At 45.0% G+C, this 18,821-nt stretch overlaps 1 protein-coding gene across 1 annotated transcript in view; it reads left to right on the top strand.

Annotated features, from left to right (window-relative positions):
• LOC311117766 (relaxin receptor 2-like) overlaps nt 1-18,821 on the top strand; it is a gene marked incomplete at its 5' end in the record, with an annotated part of 177,545 nt that overhangs the window by 73,217 nt on the left and 85,507 nt on the right. The window contains one exon of the mRNA XM_084192680.1: nt 933-1,004. Within this exon, the coding sequence (XP_084048806.1) occupies nt 933-1,004 (72 nt within the window). The remainder of the gene's footprint in view (nt 1-932; nt 1,005-18,821) is intronic.

Raw genomic sequence — 18,821 nt, 5'->3', positions numbered from 1 at the left:
GTGCGTGCGTGCGTGCGCGTGCGTGCGTGCGTGCGTGCGTGTGTGTGTGGCCCTCGTCCCTCCCACCTCTTTACCTATAAATACACCCTCTGATCCAGATACTGTCTGATATGTAATCGCTTCTCATCCATATTCATAACAGAGGGTACTGGGTTGTGTTGTAGCTGGGTCAGGGCTTTACACTGTACTGGGTCAGGGCTTTACACTGTACTGGGTCAGGGCTTTACACTGTAGCTGGGTCAGGGCTTTACACAGTTCTGGGTCAGGTCTTTATAATGTAGCTGGGTCAGGTCTTTACACTGTACTGGGTCAGGGCTTTACACTGTACTGGGTCAGGGCTTTACACTGTACTGGGTCAGGGCTTTACACTGTACTGGGTCAGGGATTTACACTGTAGCTGGGTCAGGACTTTACACTGTACTGGGTCAGGGCTTTACACTGTACTGGGTCAGGGCTTTACACTGTACAGGGTCAGGGCTTTACATTGTACTGGGTTGTGTTAAAGCTAGAAACATGTTTGTTTACCACATGAAAACTCAACCTCCATGTTTTATTTTAGAATGAGAATGTGCTATTAATAATACATTTGCTGGTACCTGGTGAAATAATGTTGAATCTCTGCGCTTGAGTTGATGTTCTAACCACTGTTTGTGTGTGTGTGTGTGTGTGTGTGTGTGTGTGTGTGTGTGTGTGTGTGTGTGTGTGTCTGTGTGTGTGTGTGTGTGTGTGTGTGTGTGTGTGTGTGTGTGTGTGTGTGTGTGTGTGTGTGTGTGTGTGTGTGTGTGTGTGTGTGTGTGTGTGTGTGTGTGTGTGTGTGTGTGTGTGTGTCTGTGTGTGTCTGTGTGTGTCTGTGTGTGTCTGTGTGCTTGTGTGTGTGTGTGTGTGCTTGTGTGTGTGTGTGTGCTTGTGTGTGTGTTTGTTTCTCATTTCAGGTTCCTACAGAATAACAGCATCCAGACAATCTCTAGTCAAGCCTTCAGTGGACTCTACAAACTAGAGCGACTGTGAGTTACTGACATTAGCTCTTTCATAGCCTCTTTATGCTACACCACTTTGATGACACAAACTAGGTCCAGGAGAGATACTGTAGAGAGACGGATCTAGATTCAAATCTCTCTTTAAGAGATTTCTCCCACACTACCTACGGAGGTCTCCCATACCCCTCTCTGAGTGTAAAGACAACAGCCTCTCTCCCAAACCACATGTCCCCATGCAAGAATTACCATAATACCAGTAGACAGCATTTTTTTTTCTCTGTTAGCCAAATTGAAAATGGAAGGCTTTTAAAAATATCCACACATGTGTGAATCATTGCATTAATCAAGTGTGCAACACTATGTGCAATATGGTTTAGATGAGAAGCTCCTGTAAAGTTTGAATTGCTATCCTTATTTTGTTTGACTATATACTATGGTATTTATGGTATGCTAATGACTAATGAATCACTCCATTCAAGGATAGTGTAAACAGGGAAGATGGTAATCTGATGTTGAAGAGAGCTAGATCTCACTAGGCACATTTTATTAATGTAAATCCACCCTTACTGAAGACAGAGAGCAATAGAGAGAGAGAGAGAACTGGAGAGATGTGAAGCACACAAAACTAGAATGAGATTCTATTTCTTAATAAATAGATAGATACTAACGGTAATGGAAATCAATAATCAATGAACAGCAGCGTAATGGTAGTAATACATCTAATAAATAATCACGAGGGGGTGTAAGTGTGTGGCGTTAGTAATGAGTGTGTGAGGGTGTATGTGAGTGTGTGGGTGGCGTTAGTAATGAGTGTGTGAGGGTGTATGTGAGTGTGTGGGTGGCGTTAGTAATGAGTGTGTGAGGGTGTATATGAGTGTGTGGGTGTGTAGTGTGCCTCCTTCACATCACTGTCGGTAGTGTATTTTGTATTTTGTATTTATTATGGATCTCCATTAGCTGTTGCCAAGGCAGCAGCTACTCTTCCTGGGGTCCAGCAAAATTAAGGCAGTTATAATTTTTTTTTAAACATTACAATACATTTATAACAGATTTCACAACATATTAAGTGTGTGCCCTCAGGCCTGTACTCTACTACCACATATCTACAACACAAAATCCATGTGTACATGTGTGTATGTTATCGTGTGTTTGTATGCATGTGTCTATGTTTGTGTTGCTTCACAGTCCCCGCTGTTCCACAAGCTGGATTTGTATCTGTTTTTTAAATCTAATTTTACTGCTGGCATGAGTTACTTGATGTGGAATAGAGTACCATGTAGTCATGTCTCTATGTACGCAGCACGTATGACATCCTCAGCTATAGGGGTTGGCTGTGTAAGCCCTGCGAGCGGTAACTCTGTCCTTTAGCTTAGCGCGTACCTCTGTGTTAATACAGGACTTTTGATTGGGGAAGCAGCGAACCTTCACTGTGGGGACAACGTCGGCGATGTGCATTTCCTGATGAAGCTGGTGATGAAGCTGGATAGCTCGTCAATGCTATTGGCGGAGTCCCGGGAAAACATATTCCAGTCAGCACTAGCAAAGCAGTCCTGCAGCGTAGCCTCTGCATCGGTGGACCGTTTCTCTATGGAGCGCGTCACGGACGCTTCCTGTTTGATATTCTGTTTGTAAACAAGAAGCAGGAGTCATGATTTGCCAAAGGGGGGATGAGGGAGGGCCTTGTATGCTTGCTTGTGGGTTGAGTAACAGTGGTCTAGGACTTTATTGCCCCTAGTGGCGAAGGAGATGTGTTGATTTAAGGTGGGCATCAAGTGTCTTAGTGATGCAGATTAAAATCACCGGCAACAAGAAAAGCAGCCTCCAGGTGTAAGTTTTCCTGCTTTTTTATAGCCTTGTACAGTTCGTTAAGTGCTAGCTTGTTGTTGTTGTTGTTGTTGTTGTTGTCCTGGCGTGGGAATATATACAGCAGTCACAATAACAGATGAAAACTCTCTCGAGAGGTAGAAGGTTTGGCATTTGACCATCAGTTATTCCAAGACGGGTAAACAATAGGTTGAGACTTCCACTGCGCTAGAGTCTGCACACCATTTGTTGCTGGTGAAGAGACAAGTCCTGTCCACTCGGTGAATGGACAAGATACCCATGGGGGTATCTTGTCGGAAAGCCATGTTTCAGAAAAACAGAGAAAAATTGCAGTTACCGGAGTCCCGTTATAATAATAATATGCCATTTGCAGACGCTTTTATCCAAAGCTACTTACAGTCATGTGTGGATACATTTTTACATATGGATGGTCCCAGGGATCGAACCCACTACCCTGGCGTTACAAGCGCCGTGCTCTACCAATTGAGCTACAGAGGACCGTTGATAGCAAATCTGCCATCGGAGGTCATCCATCTTATTATCAAGTGGCCAATAGAATTAAGGTAAGTGGTGTCCGGTTTTACCTCACCTTAGTCTCAACAGGACGCCCCCTCTCCTGTCTCTTTTTCACCTGTGTTTCCTCTTGGGTAGCCCAAAGATTGGGTCGGAGGTACACAAAGAACCCAGGGCAGATGAGTCGAAGTTGAAGCCGGAATTGAGGTAATTGCCGATCTGATGTTCAAAAGTTATTGTCGGTTACAAGAAATGATAGTGGATACATTTTGTGCAGAAAGTAAAGATAAACGCCACAAAAATCACAAAATAGTAAAGTTGTGTGTGAATGTGTGTCGGACATTATTCATTCTAATCAGACTGTTTTTTTTTACATGGATGATACATTGGAGATAATATAAGGCATGAACTGGAAACAATAGAACACTATGAAAAATCTGGGAAACCAGGCCTGCTATTCATAGCCGACTTTGAAAAGGCATTTGATAAAGTACGACTTGAGTTTATAGATAAATGCCTGGAGCATTTCAATTTTGGAGAATCTCTTTTAAAATGGGTTAAAATCATGTATAGTAACCCTAGGTGTAAAATAGTAAATAATGGCTATTTCTCAGAAAGTTTTAAACTGTCAAGAGGAGTAAAACAAGGTTGTCCACTATCGGCATATCTATTTATTGTGACCATCGAAATGTTAGCTATTAAAATCAGATCCAACAATAATATCAAGGGATTAGAAATCCAGGGCTTAAAAACAAAGGAGTCATTGTACGCAGATGATTCATGTTTTCTTTTAAATCTACAACTTTAATCCCTCCACAGCCTCAAAGAGGATCTAGATACATTTTCTAACCACTCTGGAATACAACCAAATATGATAAATGTACTATATTACGTATTGGATCACTAAAAAATACTATTTTTACATTACCATGTAGTTTACCAATAAAATGGTCTGATGGTGATGTGGATATACTCGGAATACATATCCCAAATGAAATAAATGATATCACTCCAATAAATGTTAATAGAAAGTCAGCAAAAATAGATAAGATCTTGCTACCATGGAAAGGTAAATACCTGTCTATTTGTGGAAAAACCACCCTGATTAACTCTTTAGAATTATCCCAGTTTACCTATTTGCTTATGGTCTTGCCAGTTGTTTAAATTACATGAGAAAATAATATTCCATTTTATTTGGAACGGCAAGCCAGACAAAATTGGATGGGCCTATTTATATAATGAATATGAATTCGGAGGACAGAAATTATTAAATATTAAAGCATTAGTCCTATCACTAAACGCTTCAGTCATACAAAAGTTACACTTAAATCCAAACTGGTTCTCTAGCAAATTAGTAAGATTGTCTCACCCCGTGTTCAAGAATGGCCTTTTTCCCTTTATTCAGATTACAACCTCTCACTTTCAGTTATTCGAAAAGGAAATCCTCTCCCGATATCACTATTTCTAAAACAATCCATAGAAAGTTGGTTGCAATTTCAATTTAATCCTTCAGAAATGACAGAACAAATATTGCAACAAATATTGTGGTTAAACTCAAATATACTAATTGATTTAAAAATATATATGTTTTGAAATAATGTTTAAAAAAGGTATAATCTTCGTAAATGATATCATAGGTAGAACTGGTGGAGTTATGTCGCACATGCAGCTAACAAAAACATATGAAAATGTCTGCTCTATCCAAAATTACAACCAAATAATTGCAGCATTACCACAAAAATGGAAGAGGAAAGTGGAAGGGGGAAAAAGTAAGGAACTTGTTTGTCGACCCTGCATTAAAGAACATAATTGGTTAAAGAAATTTGTGATAAATAAAAAAGTATACCAGTTTAATTTAAGGACCAAAGGATTGACAGCCATCCCATATAGATTGCAAAATAGTTGGGAAGAGATTTTTGACGTACCGATTCCATGGCATAGTGTTTATGAACTGATACGCAAAACGACGGCGGATTCAAAACTTTGAATTTTTTAATTTAAATTATTATACAAAATTCTTGCTACCAATAGAATGTTATTTATATGGGGGATACAATCTTCCCAGTTCTGCAGATTTTGCTGCGAAGAGACAGAATCATTAGATCATTTGTTTTGGGACTGTCCATTTGTAGCTTGTATTTGGTCACAGGTCCAGGAATGGCTGAAGGATTGCAATATTTACCTGGAGCTAACCCTGCAGATAGCACTACCAGGTGATCTGAAAAGTCACAGTCAAGTCACAGTCACAGTCGATCAATAATATAATAATACTTTTAGCAAAAATGTTTATTTTCAATTTACAATCTGTAGAAACAATGAGAATAGTAGGGTTCAGAACATTTGTGAAACAACACAGTACAGTTGAAAAATATATGGCAAATAGTTAAGAGATAGATGGTAGGTGTTGAATGGAGCTGAAGGATGGGACTAATAACAACAACTATTACAGTTTTTTTCAATTGTTTACACGCGATTTTGAAAACAGAGTTATTTTTGTCAAAATATAATCACAATTATCCAAACACCACAATCAATTAGCAAAATTCCTAGATTGTTTGCAAAATGACACACTTCAGTCAAAACATACACACTTCAGTCAAAACATATACACATATTTGTGAAAATGCTATTTGTTTTCATTTAACCAACACAGTCATCAATGATCACTATTGCAGCCAGTTTCACACTGCTGTGATAAATAAAAAACACATTTGTAAAAAAAAAAATATATATATTTTTGGCCAGACATTCTTACTGTATGTGAGAGATAATTTAGGTGACAAAAAATAGTGAGAAACTCACAACATTATTCATGATTTGTTTTGAGATATAAGGAGAATGTAGACAAATACTGTAGGCCTACTATAACCTTACCAAGCACTGCACAACACTTGATGCTGCAGACTGAATATTTCAAGTATTTATTTCAATACTTACAGTATTTCTTACCATAATCAGTTACAGTAATCAACCAACAATGATATCAATTACTGTAAACAAATAAAATCCGTAGACAAATAAAAATGACTGCATGAATTACAATACATACACTTTGACTCTGAAGAAAAGTAAAGTAAAAGTAAACAGAAATGAAAGAAAACTACTGTAAAAGCAACAAGAATACTGTAACTATCTGTCTCTCCGTCTGGCTGGATCAGGCCATAACATTTCATCCACATCACAGGCTATGTCTTCATTGGCAAGGCACCGTTGGAAGAATCGCCTTGTGTGACGAATCCACCCCTGCACTGAAGCTGCTTCAATAAGATCACATGCCTGTTCCATGGCCTGAATGAGGGGCAAACGGTCATAAGGCCGCAGGTCATATACCTTCCACCGCCACGCTGAAAAAAATTATTCTATAGGATTCAGGAAGGGGGAGTATGGGGGAAGGTATAAAACTTCAAAATCAGGGTGATCATGGAACCAGTTCTGGACTAGAGCAGCCCGATGAAATGAGACATTGTCCCAAACGACAATGTACCTCATCTGGTCCACTTGGTGTAATGCTGTGACAATCTCATGCAATCGGTCAAGAAATGCAAGTATCAGATTTGCATTATAGGGTCCCAGATTTGCATGGTGGTGGAGGACCCCATTTTGTGTGATAGCAGCGCAAAGGGTGATGTTACCCCCTCGCTGCCCTGGCACATTGGTGATTGCCCTGTGCCCAATTACATTTCTCCCTCTTCTTCTTGTTTTTGCAAGGTTAAATCCAGCCTCATCCACATATATAAATGCATGTTGAATTTCAGCAGCATCCATTTGCAAGACTCTCTGAAACACATTAAAGAAAATAGGATGCTATTCAATATCTATAGCACAGTATTTTTTTGTGACAGAACATTATGAGCAGTGCATGATACCACACCATAGTCAGATGAACAAAGCATACCTCCACATACTCATTGCGCAGATGTTTCACTCTCTCTGAATTTCTGTCAAATGGTACCCGATACAGTTGCTTCATGTATATTTGATTTTTCTTTAGGATTCGACCTAATGTTGACAGAGAGACTCGTTGGATGTTATTGAAAATATTGTCATCATTGATGATATTGGCTTGGATTTCTCGTAGCCTGATACAATTATTGGCCAAAACCATGTTCACAATGGCGGCCTCTTGTGCACGACTAAACATAGGGCCCCTTCCACCTTGGTGTCCTCGACCCTCAATCCTTTGTAAAAACAAAATAAGATAAAAATAAATAAATATATATATATATATATATATATATATATATATATGCAGCCTACTGTCAAATGTCACAGTAAACAATATTGATTATACAAGCTTCAGTTTCAATGTATACTGTGTGGTTAGCTTACCTGTTTTCTCGATGAAATGTCCGAATTACTGACGCAACAGTATTTCTGCTGAGATTTGGTTGAACTCTTTGTCCAGCTTCCATCAGTGTCAGTCCATGGTTGATAACATGGTCAATAAGTGTTGCACGGATTTCTCGAGTCAAATTTGGTCCTCGTCTTCTTTGTTCAGGTTCTATCAACTCTTCAAGTCCTTCTCTACCTCTTCCTCTACCTAGGTGTCTTCCTCTACCTCCTTCTCTTCCTCTACCTTCTTCTCCTCTACCTATGCCTCTTCCTCTACCTCCTTCTCCTCTTCCTCTACCGCCTTCATCTCCTCTTTGAGCTCCCCCTCTCATTCTCACTCTTCTTCTTCTTCTAACTCCTTCCATTTTTGTTGAAGACAGGTGAACTCACCTGCTGCCTTTTATAGCACACCTGAGTGCTGCGTTTTCAAATTAGCACATGTGTGCTTCCACACCTGGTAGATGTGTTTATCCAATTCGTTCATTAGTGTGGTAATTGGCAATCCGGTGCTTTGTAATTACAAGGAAGTAACCTCACGATCCTTATCTGTGTCTAAGGTGTGAAAATGTGTGTAGAGTTTTACAAATCACTGTGTGTAATGTTTTGCAAAAAGGGTGAGGCGGACATTGTGTGTAATGTTGTGCAAATCTGTGGAGGTGTTTTGCTCATTGGAGTCCAATTTTGCTAATTGTGTGGAAATTTTAATTTTAGTGTGTAAACAATCATAAAAAACTGTAACAAGAAGATAAATAATGTAAAACATACTGTGTCCATAATAAGTATATAGGTTATATGTTGAGAGCTTTTGTGAAAGAGCACAGTTAGAGAGATATGGTATATAGAAGCAAACCGGATGGGCATCATGAAAATGATCGGAGAGTTTGAGGGTAGAGGAAGTTCAGGAGTAAAAACAAACTAAATAGAATTATTGTAAAATTGACTGTGTCCGTAAAATGTATATAGTATGTATAAGCTGGAAGTAGAGGCCTAAGCGTTGTTGTTCACTAGTTTACTCCAATTAGGGAAGGGGTTGTGGGGTTGGAAAGTAATAAAGGGAAATATATTTTTTAAAGGATATGTATATATATATATATATATATATGTATATGTATTTATATGTATGTATGTGTATATCTTTAAGTAATACCTGGAATAGTATAACAGTAATCTTCTACCCCCCCCCCCCCCCCCCCCCCCCCATTTAAAAAGAAAAAAGGGAAAAACGGGTGGTTGTCCCACTGGCTATCCTAAGTTGAATGCACCAATTTGTAAGTCGCTCTGGAGAAGAGCGTCTGCTAAATGACTTAAATGTAAATGTATGTACCTATATACAGTTGAAGTCAGAAGTTTACATACACTTAGGTTGGAGTCATTAAAACTCATTTTTCAACCACTCCACAAATTTCTTGTTAACAAACTATAGTTTTGGCAAGTCGGAAAGGACATCTACTTTGTGTATGACACAAGTAATTTTTCCAACAAAAAAATTATTTCACTTATAATTCACTGTATCACAATTCCAGTGGGTCAGAAGTTTACATACACTAAGTTGACTGGGCCTTTAAACAGCTTGGGAAATTCCAGAAAATGATGTCATAGCTTTAGAAGCTTCTGATAGGCTAATTGACATCATTTGAGTCAATTGGAGGTGTACCTGTGGATGTATTTCATGGCCTACCTTCAAAATCAGTGCCTCTTTGTTTGACATCATGGGACAATGAAGTCTGGTTCATCCTTGGGAGCAATTTCCAAACGCCTGAAGGTACCACGTTCATCTGTACAAACAATAGTATGCAAGTATAAACACCATGGGACCACGCAGTCATACCGCTCAGGAAGGATACACGTTCTGTCTCCTAGAGATAAATGTACTTTGATGTGAAAAGTGCAAATCAATCCCAGAACAACAGCAAAGGACCTTGTGAAGATGCTGGAGGAAACAGGTACAAAAGTATCTATATCCACAGTAGAACTAGTCCTATATCGATATAACCTGAAAGGCCGCTCAGCAAGGAAGAAGCCACTGCTCCAAAACAGCCATAAAAAAGCCAGACTACAGTTTGCAACCGCACATTGGAACAAAGATCGTACTTTTTGGAGAAATGTCCTCTGGTCTGATGAAACAAAAATAGAACTGTTTGGTCATAATGACCATCGTTATGTTTGGAGGAAAAAGGGGGAACGCTTGCAAGCCGAAGAACACCATCCCAACCGTGAAGCACGGGGGTGGCAGCATCATGCTGTGGGGGTGCTTTGCTGCAGGAGGGAGTGTTGCACTTCACAAAATAGATGGCATCATGGGGAAGGAAAATTATGTGGATATATTGAAGCAACGTCTCAAGACATCAGTCAGGAAGTTAAAGCTTGGTCGCAAATGGGTCTTCCAAATGGACAATGACCCCAAGCATACTTCCAAAGTTGTGGCAAAATGGCTTAAGGACAACAAAGTCAAGGTATTGGAGTGGCCATCACAAAGTCCTGACCTCAATCCTATAGAAAATGTGTGGGCAGAACTGAAAAAGTGTGTGCGAGCAAAGAGGCCTACAAACCTGACTCAGTTACACCAGCTCTGTCAGGAGGAATGGGCCAAAATTCACCCAACTTATTGTGGGAAGCTTGTGGTAGGCTACCCGAAACGTTTGACCTAAATTAAACAATTTAAAGGCAATGCTACCAAATATTAATTGAGTGTATGTAAACTTCTGACCCACTGGGAATGTGATGAAATAAATAAAGGCTGAAATAAATCATTCTCTCTACAATTCTGACATTTCACATTCTTAAAATAAAGTGGTGATCCTAACTGACCTAAGACAGGGAATTATTGCTAGGATTAAATGACAGGAATTGTGAAAAACTGAGTTTAAATGTATTTGTCTAAGGTGTATGTAAACTTCCTACTTCAACTGTATATACAGTGAGGGAAAAAAGTATTTGATCCCCTGCTGATTTTGTACGTTTGCCCACTGACAAAGAAATGATCAGTCTATAATTTTAATGGTAGGTTTATTTGAACAGTGAGAGACAGAATAATAACACAAAAATCCAGAAAAATGCATGTAAAAAATGTTATAAATTGATTTGTATTTTAATGAGGGAAATAAGTATTTGACCCCCTCTCAATCAGAAAGATTTCTGGCACCCAAGTGTCTTTTATACAGGTAACGAGCTGAGATTAGGAGAACACTCTTAAGACACCTGTCCACAGAAGCAATCAATCAATCAGATTCCAAACTCTCCACCATGGCCAAAACCAAAGAGCTCTCCAAGGATGTCAGGGACAAGATTGTAGACCTACACAAGGCTGGAATGGGCTACAAGACCATTGCCAAGCAGCTTGGTGAGAAGGTGACAACAGTTGGTGCGATTATTCGCAAATGGAAGAAACACAAAAGAACGGTCAATCTCCCTCGTCCTGAGGCTCCATGCAAGATCTCAACTCGTGGAGTTGCAATGATCATGAGAACGGTGAGGAATAAGCCCAGATCTACACAGGAGGATCTTGTAAATGATTTCAAGGCAGCTGGGACCATAGTCACCAAGAAAACAATTGGTAACACACTATGCCGTGAAGGACTAAAATCCTGCAGCGCCCGCAAGGTCCCCCTGATCAAGAAAGCACATATACAGGGCCGTCTGAAGTTTTCCAATGAACATCTGAATGATTCAGAGGAGAACTGGGTGAAAGTGTTGTGGTCAGATGAGACCAAAATCGAGCTCTTTGGCATCAACTCAACTCGCCGTGTTTGGAGGAGGAGGAATACTGCCTATGACCCTAAGAACACCATCCCCACAGTCAAACATGGAGGTGGAAACATTATGCTTTGGGGGTGTTTTTCTGCTAAGGGGACAGGACAACTTCACCGCATCAAAGGTCCGATGGACGGGGCCATGTACCGTCAAATCTTGGGTGAGAACCTACTTCCCTCAGCCAGAGCATTGAAAATGGGTTGTGGATGGGTATTCCAGCATGACAATGATCCAAAACACACGGCCAAGGCAACAAAGGAGTGGCTCAAGAAGAAGCACATTAAGGTCCTGGAGTGGCCTAGCCAGTCTCCAGACCTTAATCCCATAGAAAATCTGTGGAGGGAGCTGAAGGATTTGAGTTGCCAAACGTCAGCCTCAAAACCTTAATGACTTGGAGAAGATCTGCAAAGAGGAGTGGAACAAAATCCTCCCTGAGATGTGTGCAAACCTGGTGGCCAACTACAAGAAACGTCTGACCTCTGTGATTGCCAACAAGGTACTAAGTCATGTTTTGCAGAGGTGTCAAATACTTATTTCCCTCATTAAAATGCAAATCAATTTATAACATTTTTTACATGCGTTTTTCTGGATTTGTTGTTGTTGTTATTCTGTCTCTCACTGTTCAAATAAACCTACCATTAAAATTATAGACTGATCATTTCTTTGTCAGTGGGCAAACGTACAAAATCAGCAGGGGATCAAATACTTTTTTCCCTCACTGTATGTCAGTGTCGGCCCACGGCAAGAACACCGACAACTCCCCCGGCCGGTCCTGGCAGTAGGACGGCAGAAACCAACCCACATCCTGATTCACCCGTTCCACCTGTCCATTAGACTCGGGGTGAAACCCAGAGGTCAGGCTGACCGAGACCCCCAGAAGTTCCATGAACGCTTTCCAGACCCTGGATGTAAACTGGGGACCCTGGTCAGACACTATGTCCTCTGGTACCCCGTATTGCTGGAAGACGTGCGTAAACAGGGCCTCCGCAGTCTGCAGGGCCGTGGGTAGACCGGGCAAGGGAAGGAGGCGGCAGGCTTTCGAAAATGACCAGGATGGTGTTGTTACCCTGAGAGGGGGGAAGATCAGTGAGAAAGTCAATACACAAGTGGGCCGTTGTAGAACTGGTAAGGGATGTAACTTACCCGCTGGGAGGTGCCTAGGTGCCTTACTCTGGGCGCACACCGAGCAGGAGGAGACATACACCCTCACGTCCTTAGCCAAGGTAGGCCACCAGTACTTTCCGGTCCCCTTGTTCAGTGCTCGGTAATCAATGCAAGGGCTGTCACACCCTGGCTCTGGGGACTCTATATGTTGAGCCAGGGTGTGTATATTCTATGTAGCGTATTTCTGTGTTGGCCAGAGTGGTTCCCAATCAGAGGCAACGAGTGTCAGCTGTTGCTGGTTGTCTCTGATTGGGAGCCATATTTATAGAGGCTGTTTTCCCACAATAGTTGTGGGATCTTGTTTCCAGTTGGTTTGTTCCTAGTTAGGTTTGTCCTTTGGATGTCACGTATCGTTTGTTGTTTTGTTCGAGTGTTTACTCTCTTTAAATAAAGTAAGTTTGCTTTCAACGCTGCGCATTGGTCTACTCCGTCTAACGATCGTGACAGAAGATCCCACCATACCAGGACCAAGCAGCGTGTCCAGGAGCAGGCGGCCTGGACATGGGAGGAAGCGCCGGGAAAGGAGCTGGAGAGGTTGGCGATGGCCCAGGTGGGCAAAGCGCGGTCCTGGGAGGACATGCTCGGGGGCAAGGGGCCATGGGCTAAGATTAAGGCCCTGGCGAGAGAGGAGCAACGGCGTCAACAGTGTCGTCGTCGGACGGACGAGAGGCAACCCCAGAACATTTTTAGGGGGGGGGGCACACGGCATGGGCGACTGGGCAGCAGGAGGCTGCCACAGGGCGAAATGGGAGACGAGGAGAGAAGGCCACCGGGTTATGGGAGCCATTGGTGAGAGGAGGGAAGGAAGTTGTAGAGGCACGGCGAGAGGTACTGAGGTGTATTGCCAGTCTGGTCCGGCCCGTTCCTGATCCCCGTTTAAGGCCAGTGGTGTGTGTTCCCAGTACGGTCCGGCCTGTTCCTGTTCCTCGCACGAAGCCTACGGTGTGCGTCGCCAGCCCGGCCCGGCCTGTTCCTGCCCCTCGCACCAAGCCTACGGTGCGAGTCGTCAGCCCGGCCCGGCCGGTTCCTGCTCCTCGCACCAAGCCTACGGTGTGCGTCGCCAGCCCGGCCCGGCCTGTTCCTGCCCCTCGCACCAAGCCTACGGTGCGAGTCGCCAGCCCGGCCCGGCCTGTTCCTGCTCCTCGCACCAAGCCTACGGTGCGCGTCGCCAGCCCGGCCCGGCCTGTTCCTGCTCCTCGCACCAAGCCTACGGTGCGCGTCGCCAGCCCGGCCCGGCCTGTTCCTGCTCCACGCACCAAGCCTACGGTGCGCGTCGCCAGCCCGGCCCGGCCTGTTCCTGCTCCTCGCACCAAGCCTACGGTGCGCGTCGCCAGCCCGGCCCGGCCTGTTCCTGCTCCTTGCACCAAGCCTACGGTGCGCGTCGCCAGCCCGGCCCGGCCTGTTCCTGCTCCTCGCACCAAGCCTACGGTGCGCGTCGCCAGCCCGGCCCGGCCTGTTCCTGCTCCACGCACCAAGCCTACGGTGCGCGTCGCCAGCCCGGCCCGGCCTGTTCCTGCTCCACGCACCAAGCCTACGGTGCGCGTCGCCAGCCCGGCCCGGCCTGTTCCTGCTCCTCGCACCAAGCCTACGGTGCGCGTCGCCAGCCCGGCCCGGCCTGTTCCTGCCACTCGCACCAAGCCAGGGGTGCGAGTCGTCAGCCCGGTCCGGCCCGTTCCTGCTCCACGCACCAAGCCAGGGGTGCGAGTCGTCAGCCCGGTCCGGCCCATTCCTGCTCCACGCACCAAGCCAGGGGTGCGCATCGTCAGCCCGGTACGGCCCGTTCCGGCTCCACGCACCAAGCCAGGGGTGCGCATCGTCAGCCCGGTCCGGCCCGTAGCTGCTCCACGCACCAAGCCAGGGGTGCGCATCGTCAGCCCGGTCCGGCCCGTCCCTGCTCCACGCACCAGGCCAGGGGTGTGCGTCGTCAGTCCGGCACAACCCGTGCCTGGGTCACCGGTGCCTGGTCAGGTACCGGTCAGCTGCTCCACACCGGAGCTGAAGTAATCCGCTTCTACGAGGTCCAGTCCAGCTCCGGTCAGTGGGGCCAAACCGGACCAGGGGCGCCACGGGGGGATGGTTGAAGGGTGGTGGTCTAGCCCGGAGCCGGAACCGCCTCCGAGGAGGAATGCCCACCCAGCCCTCCCCTGGGTTGTTGATGTTTAAGCACGGTCGCAGTCCGCGCCTTTAGGGGGGGGTACTGTCACACCCCGGCTCTGGGGACTCTATATATTGAGCCAGGGTGTGTATATTCTATGTAGTGTATTTCTGTGTTGGCCAGAGTGGTTCCCAATCAGAGGCAACGAGTGTCAGCTGTTGCTGGTTGTCTCTGATTGGGAGCCATATTTATAGAGGCTGTTTTCCCACAATAGTTGTGGGATCTTGTTTCCAGTTGGTTTGTTCCTAGTTAAGTTTGTCCTTTGGATGTCACGTATCGTTTGTTGTTTTGTTTCACTGTTCGTGTTAGTTCGATTAAATAAAGTATGTTTGCCTGCAACGCTGTGCCTTGGTCCACTCTCTCTGACGATCGTGACAAGGGCGCAGCCCTCCGTCTTTCTTCTTCACAAAAAATAAACTTGAGGATGCGGGCGAAGTGGAGGGACGTATGAACCCCTGGCGCATGGACTCTGAGACGTATGTCTCCATCGCCTCTGTTTCAGCCTGCGACAGGGGATATACATGACTCCTGGGAGGCACAGCGTCTACCCGGAGGTTTATCACGCAATCCCCATCCCAATGAGGTGGTAATTTGGTCGCCTGCATTTTGGAAAACGCGTGCGCCAAATCGAGGTATTTGGGGGGAATGCGCACAGTGGAGGTAGTGTCTGGACTTTATACCGTGGTTGCACCAACGGAAACAGCTAGACACCTACCCTGACACTCTCACGACCACCCCGTGAGAACCCTCTGCGGCCATGAAAAGATGGGGTTGTGTAGTGCTAACCAGGGAAGACCCAACACAACAGGGAAATCAGGAGACTCAATAATAAAAAAGGTGACTTGCTCTCTATGGGTCTCTTGCGTAACAATTGTGACTGGTGCTGTAACTTCCCTAACTAACCCTGACCCTAATGGTTGACTGTCAAGTGCTTTGATGGGCAGTGGAATGGATAGGGGAACCAACAGAATACCTAGGCTATGAGCTAACAAGCTGTCCATAAAGTTCCCAGCTGCGCCTGAATCGACCAGCGCCTTACACTGGGACAGTACTGTATAATCAGAAAACGTGACTTGTATGGTGCAATGCGCAGCAGAGGGCCCTGAACGAGTGTGTGTTTGCGCTACCTGGGGTGACGCGAGAGTGCCCTGCCTGCCACATCCAGACCCGGAAGAACCATGACGACAGTGTGCAGTAGAATGTCCTCTCCTGCCACAAGCGTGACACTGGAGCTGTCGTCCTCCGTTCTCCCGGATCGCTGCACCACCCAGCTCCATTGGAACTGAATCCGGGTTGGGGGGGTCAGGTTGTCCAACCGGATGGCCATGTCCACCAGCTGGTCAAAAGTCAACATGGCATCCCGGCAGGCTAGCTCCCTTCGGATATCCTCTCGCAGGTTGCACCGGAATCTGTCGATGAGGGCCCGCTCGTTCCATCCGGACCCAGCCGCAAGAGGACGAAACTCCAGGTCAATGTCCTGCACGGTCCTCGTCCCCTGCCTCTCTTCCTTCGGGCGGGTGGGTGAAGACTGCCTGGAAGAGGCGAGCGAACTCCCCGTAGTTGTCCAACGAGGCTCCTCCTTCACTCCAGACAGCGGTTCTGACTGTCCTCGGGTCCATTGGAACGGGCTTCTCTTTTTGAAAATGTATTTATGCATATCGGGTTGGGTGTGAAAGCCACGTATCCATTTCGGAACCCGTGAAGACCTCTAGCTTGAAGCAATGAGTGATGTATTTGATGGACAGCGGTGCATTTTGAACCCACAACCCAACCCCTCCCCGTTTTTCAACTGGTTGTTCAAAACAGCACCGTTTCCATTTAATTGAATGTAGCATTACGTGTTTTTTTTTCGGACTGAACGCAGCACTGATTAAATTAATGAAAATAAAATGATGCTGACTCCATTAAAATAAAATGTTCCCTTCCAAAAAATTATCCAAACAACATATTGGTCCATATTATCAGGCTGGTGTGTTATTTAGCAATACGCATGATCAGCTGTATCCCAACTGATTCAGCATAATGGCTATAAATGAATAGGCCGAAGCATGCCCATCTGTATTTGTGCTAATCATTAGCTAGTGCTTCCCAAACCTTTTCAGTCATGACCCCCTTTCATCATGGGGGAACAACCTATGCCCCCCCATGCCTCCTTACCTCCCCCAATTGAATGAACTGCTACTGTTACACAAAATAGGGATGGCTGCCATTTTACGGGCTCCTAACCAACTGTGCTATTTTGTGAGTTTTCCCGAATTTTTGTAACTTATTTTGTACATAATGTTGCTGCTACCATCTCTTATGACCGAAAATAGGTTCTGGATATCAGAACAGCGATTACTCACCTTGAACTGGACATAGATTTTTTCTTTAATGAGTCCAACGCGAAGGATATACAGGCACAAATCCCCGTCATTCGCATGAAGAAAAACATGCAGGGGGCGGAGATCGGGGTGCCTTGTGAGAATTTATCGGCGAGTGGCTAACCCGTATCTACCATCCGTTCTATTGGCCAACGTACAATCACTGGAGAATAAACTGGATGAGCTCCGTTCGAGACTATCCTCGAATGGAGCTCATCTATAATGAAAACTGTAATATCTTATGTTTCACCGAGTCGTGGCTGAACGACGACACGGATAATATACAGTTGTCTGGGTTTTCCGTACATTGGCAGGACAGAATAGTTACGTCCGGTAAGACGAGGGGTGGTGATTTGTGTCAATTTGTCAATAACAGCTGGTGCGCGATGTCTAATATTAAGGATGTCTCGAGGTATTGCTCGCCTGAGGTAGAGTACCTCATGATAAGCTGTAGACCACACTATCTACCACGAGAGTTTTCATCTATATTTTTCGTTGCCGTCTATTTACCACCACAAACCGATTCTGGTACTAAGATTGCACTCAATGAGCTGTATAAGGCCATAAGTAAACAGGAAAAAGCTCATCCAGAGGCTGCACTCCTAGTGGCCCGGGGACTTTAATGCAGGGAAACTTAAATCCGTTCTACCTAGCTTCTACCAGCATGTTAAATGTGCAACCAGAGGGAAAACAACTCTAGACCACCTTTACTCCACACACAGAGATGCGTACAAAGCTCTCCCTCGCCCTCCATTTGGCAAATCTGACCATAACTCTATCCTCCTGATTCCTGCTTATAAGCAAAAACTAAACCAGGAATCACCAGTGATTCGGTTAATAAGGAGGTGGTCAGATGACACAGATGCTAAGCTACAGGACTGTTTTGCTAGCACAGACTGGAATATGTTCCGTGATTCATCCAATGGCATTGAGGAGTATACCACCTCAATCACCGGCTTCATCAATAAGTGCATTGACGATGTCGTCCCCACAGTGACCATACGTATATATCCCAACCAGAAGCCATGGATTACAGGCAACATCCGCACCGAGCTAAAGGCTAGAGCTGCCGCTTTCAAGGAGCGAGACACTAATCCGGACGCTTATAAGAAATCCCAATATGCCCTCAGAAGAACCATCAAACACCAACAAACTATCATGGTCCAAACACACCAAGACAGTCGTGAAGAGGGCACGACAAGCCTTTCCCCCTCAGGAGACTGAAAAGATTTGGCATGGGTCCCCAGATCCTTAAATAGTTCTACAGCAGCACCATTGAGAGCATCCTGACTGGTTGCATCACCGCCTGGTATGGCAACTGCTTGGCCTCTGACCGCAAGGCACTACAGAGGGTAGTGCGTACGGCCCAGTACATCACTGGGGCAAAGCTCCCTGCCATCCAGGACCTCTATACCAGGCGGTGTCAGAGGAAGGCCCCAAAAATTGTAAAAGACTCCAGTCACCCTAGTCATAGACTGTTCTCTCTGCTACTGCACGGCAAGCGGTACTGGAGCGCCAAGTCTAGGTCCAAGAGGCTCCATAACAGCTTCTACCCCCAAGCCATTAGCCTGCTGAACAATTAATCAAATGGCCACCCGGACTATTTACATTGACACCCCCCGCCCCCCTTTGTTTTTACAGTGCTGCTACTCGCTGTTTATTATATATGCATAGTCACTTCACCCCTACCTACATATACAAATTACCTCGACTAACCTGTCTAACTAACCGCACATTGACTCA

The sequence above is a fragment of the Coregonus lavaretus genome (genome assembly GCF_964263955.1).
Source record: "Coregonus lavaretus genome assembly, contig: HAP1_SCAFFOLD_602, whole genome shotgun sequence".
Taxonomy (NCBI): domain Eukaryota; kingdom Metazoa; phylum Chordata; class Actinopteri; order Salmoniformes; family Salmonidae; genus Coregonus; species Coregonus lavaretus.
The sequence above is the reverse complement of the archived record's forward strand: the minus strand, read 5'-3'. Positions and strand labels throughout refer to the sequence as shown.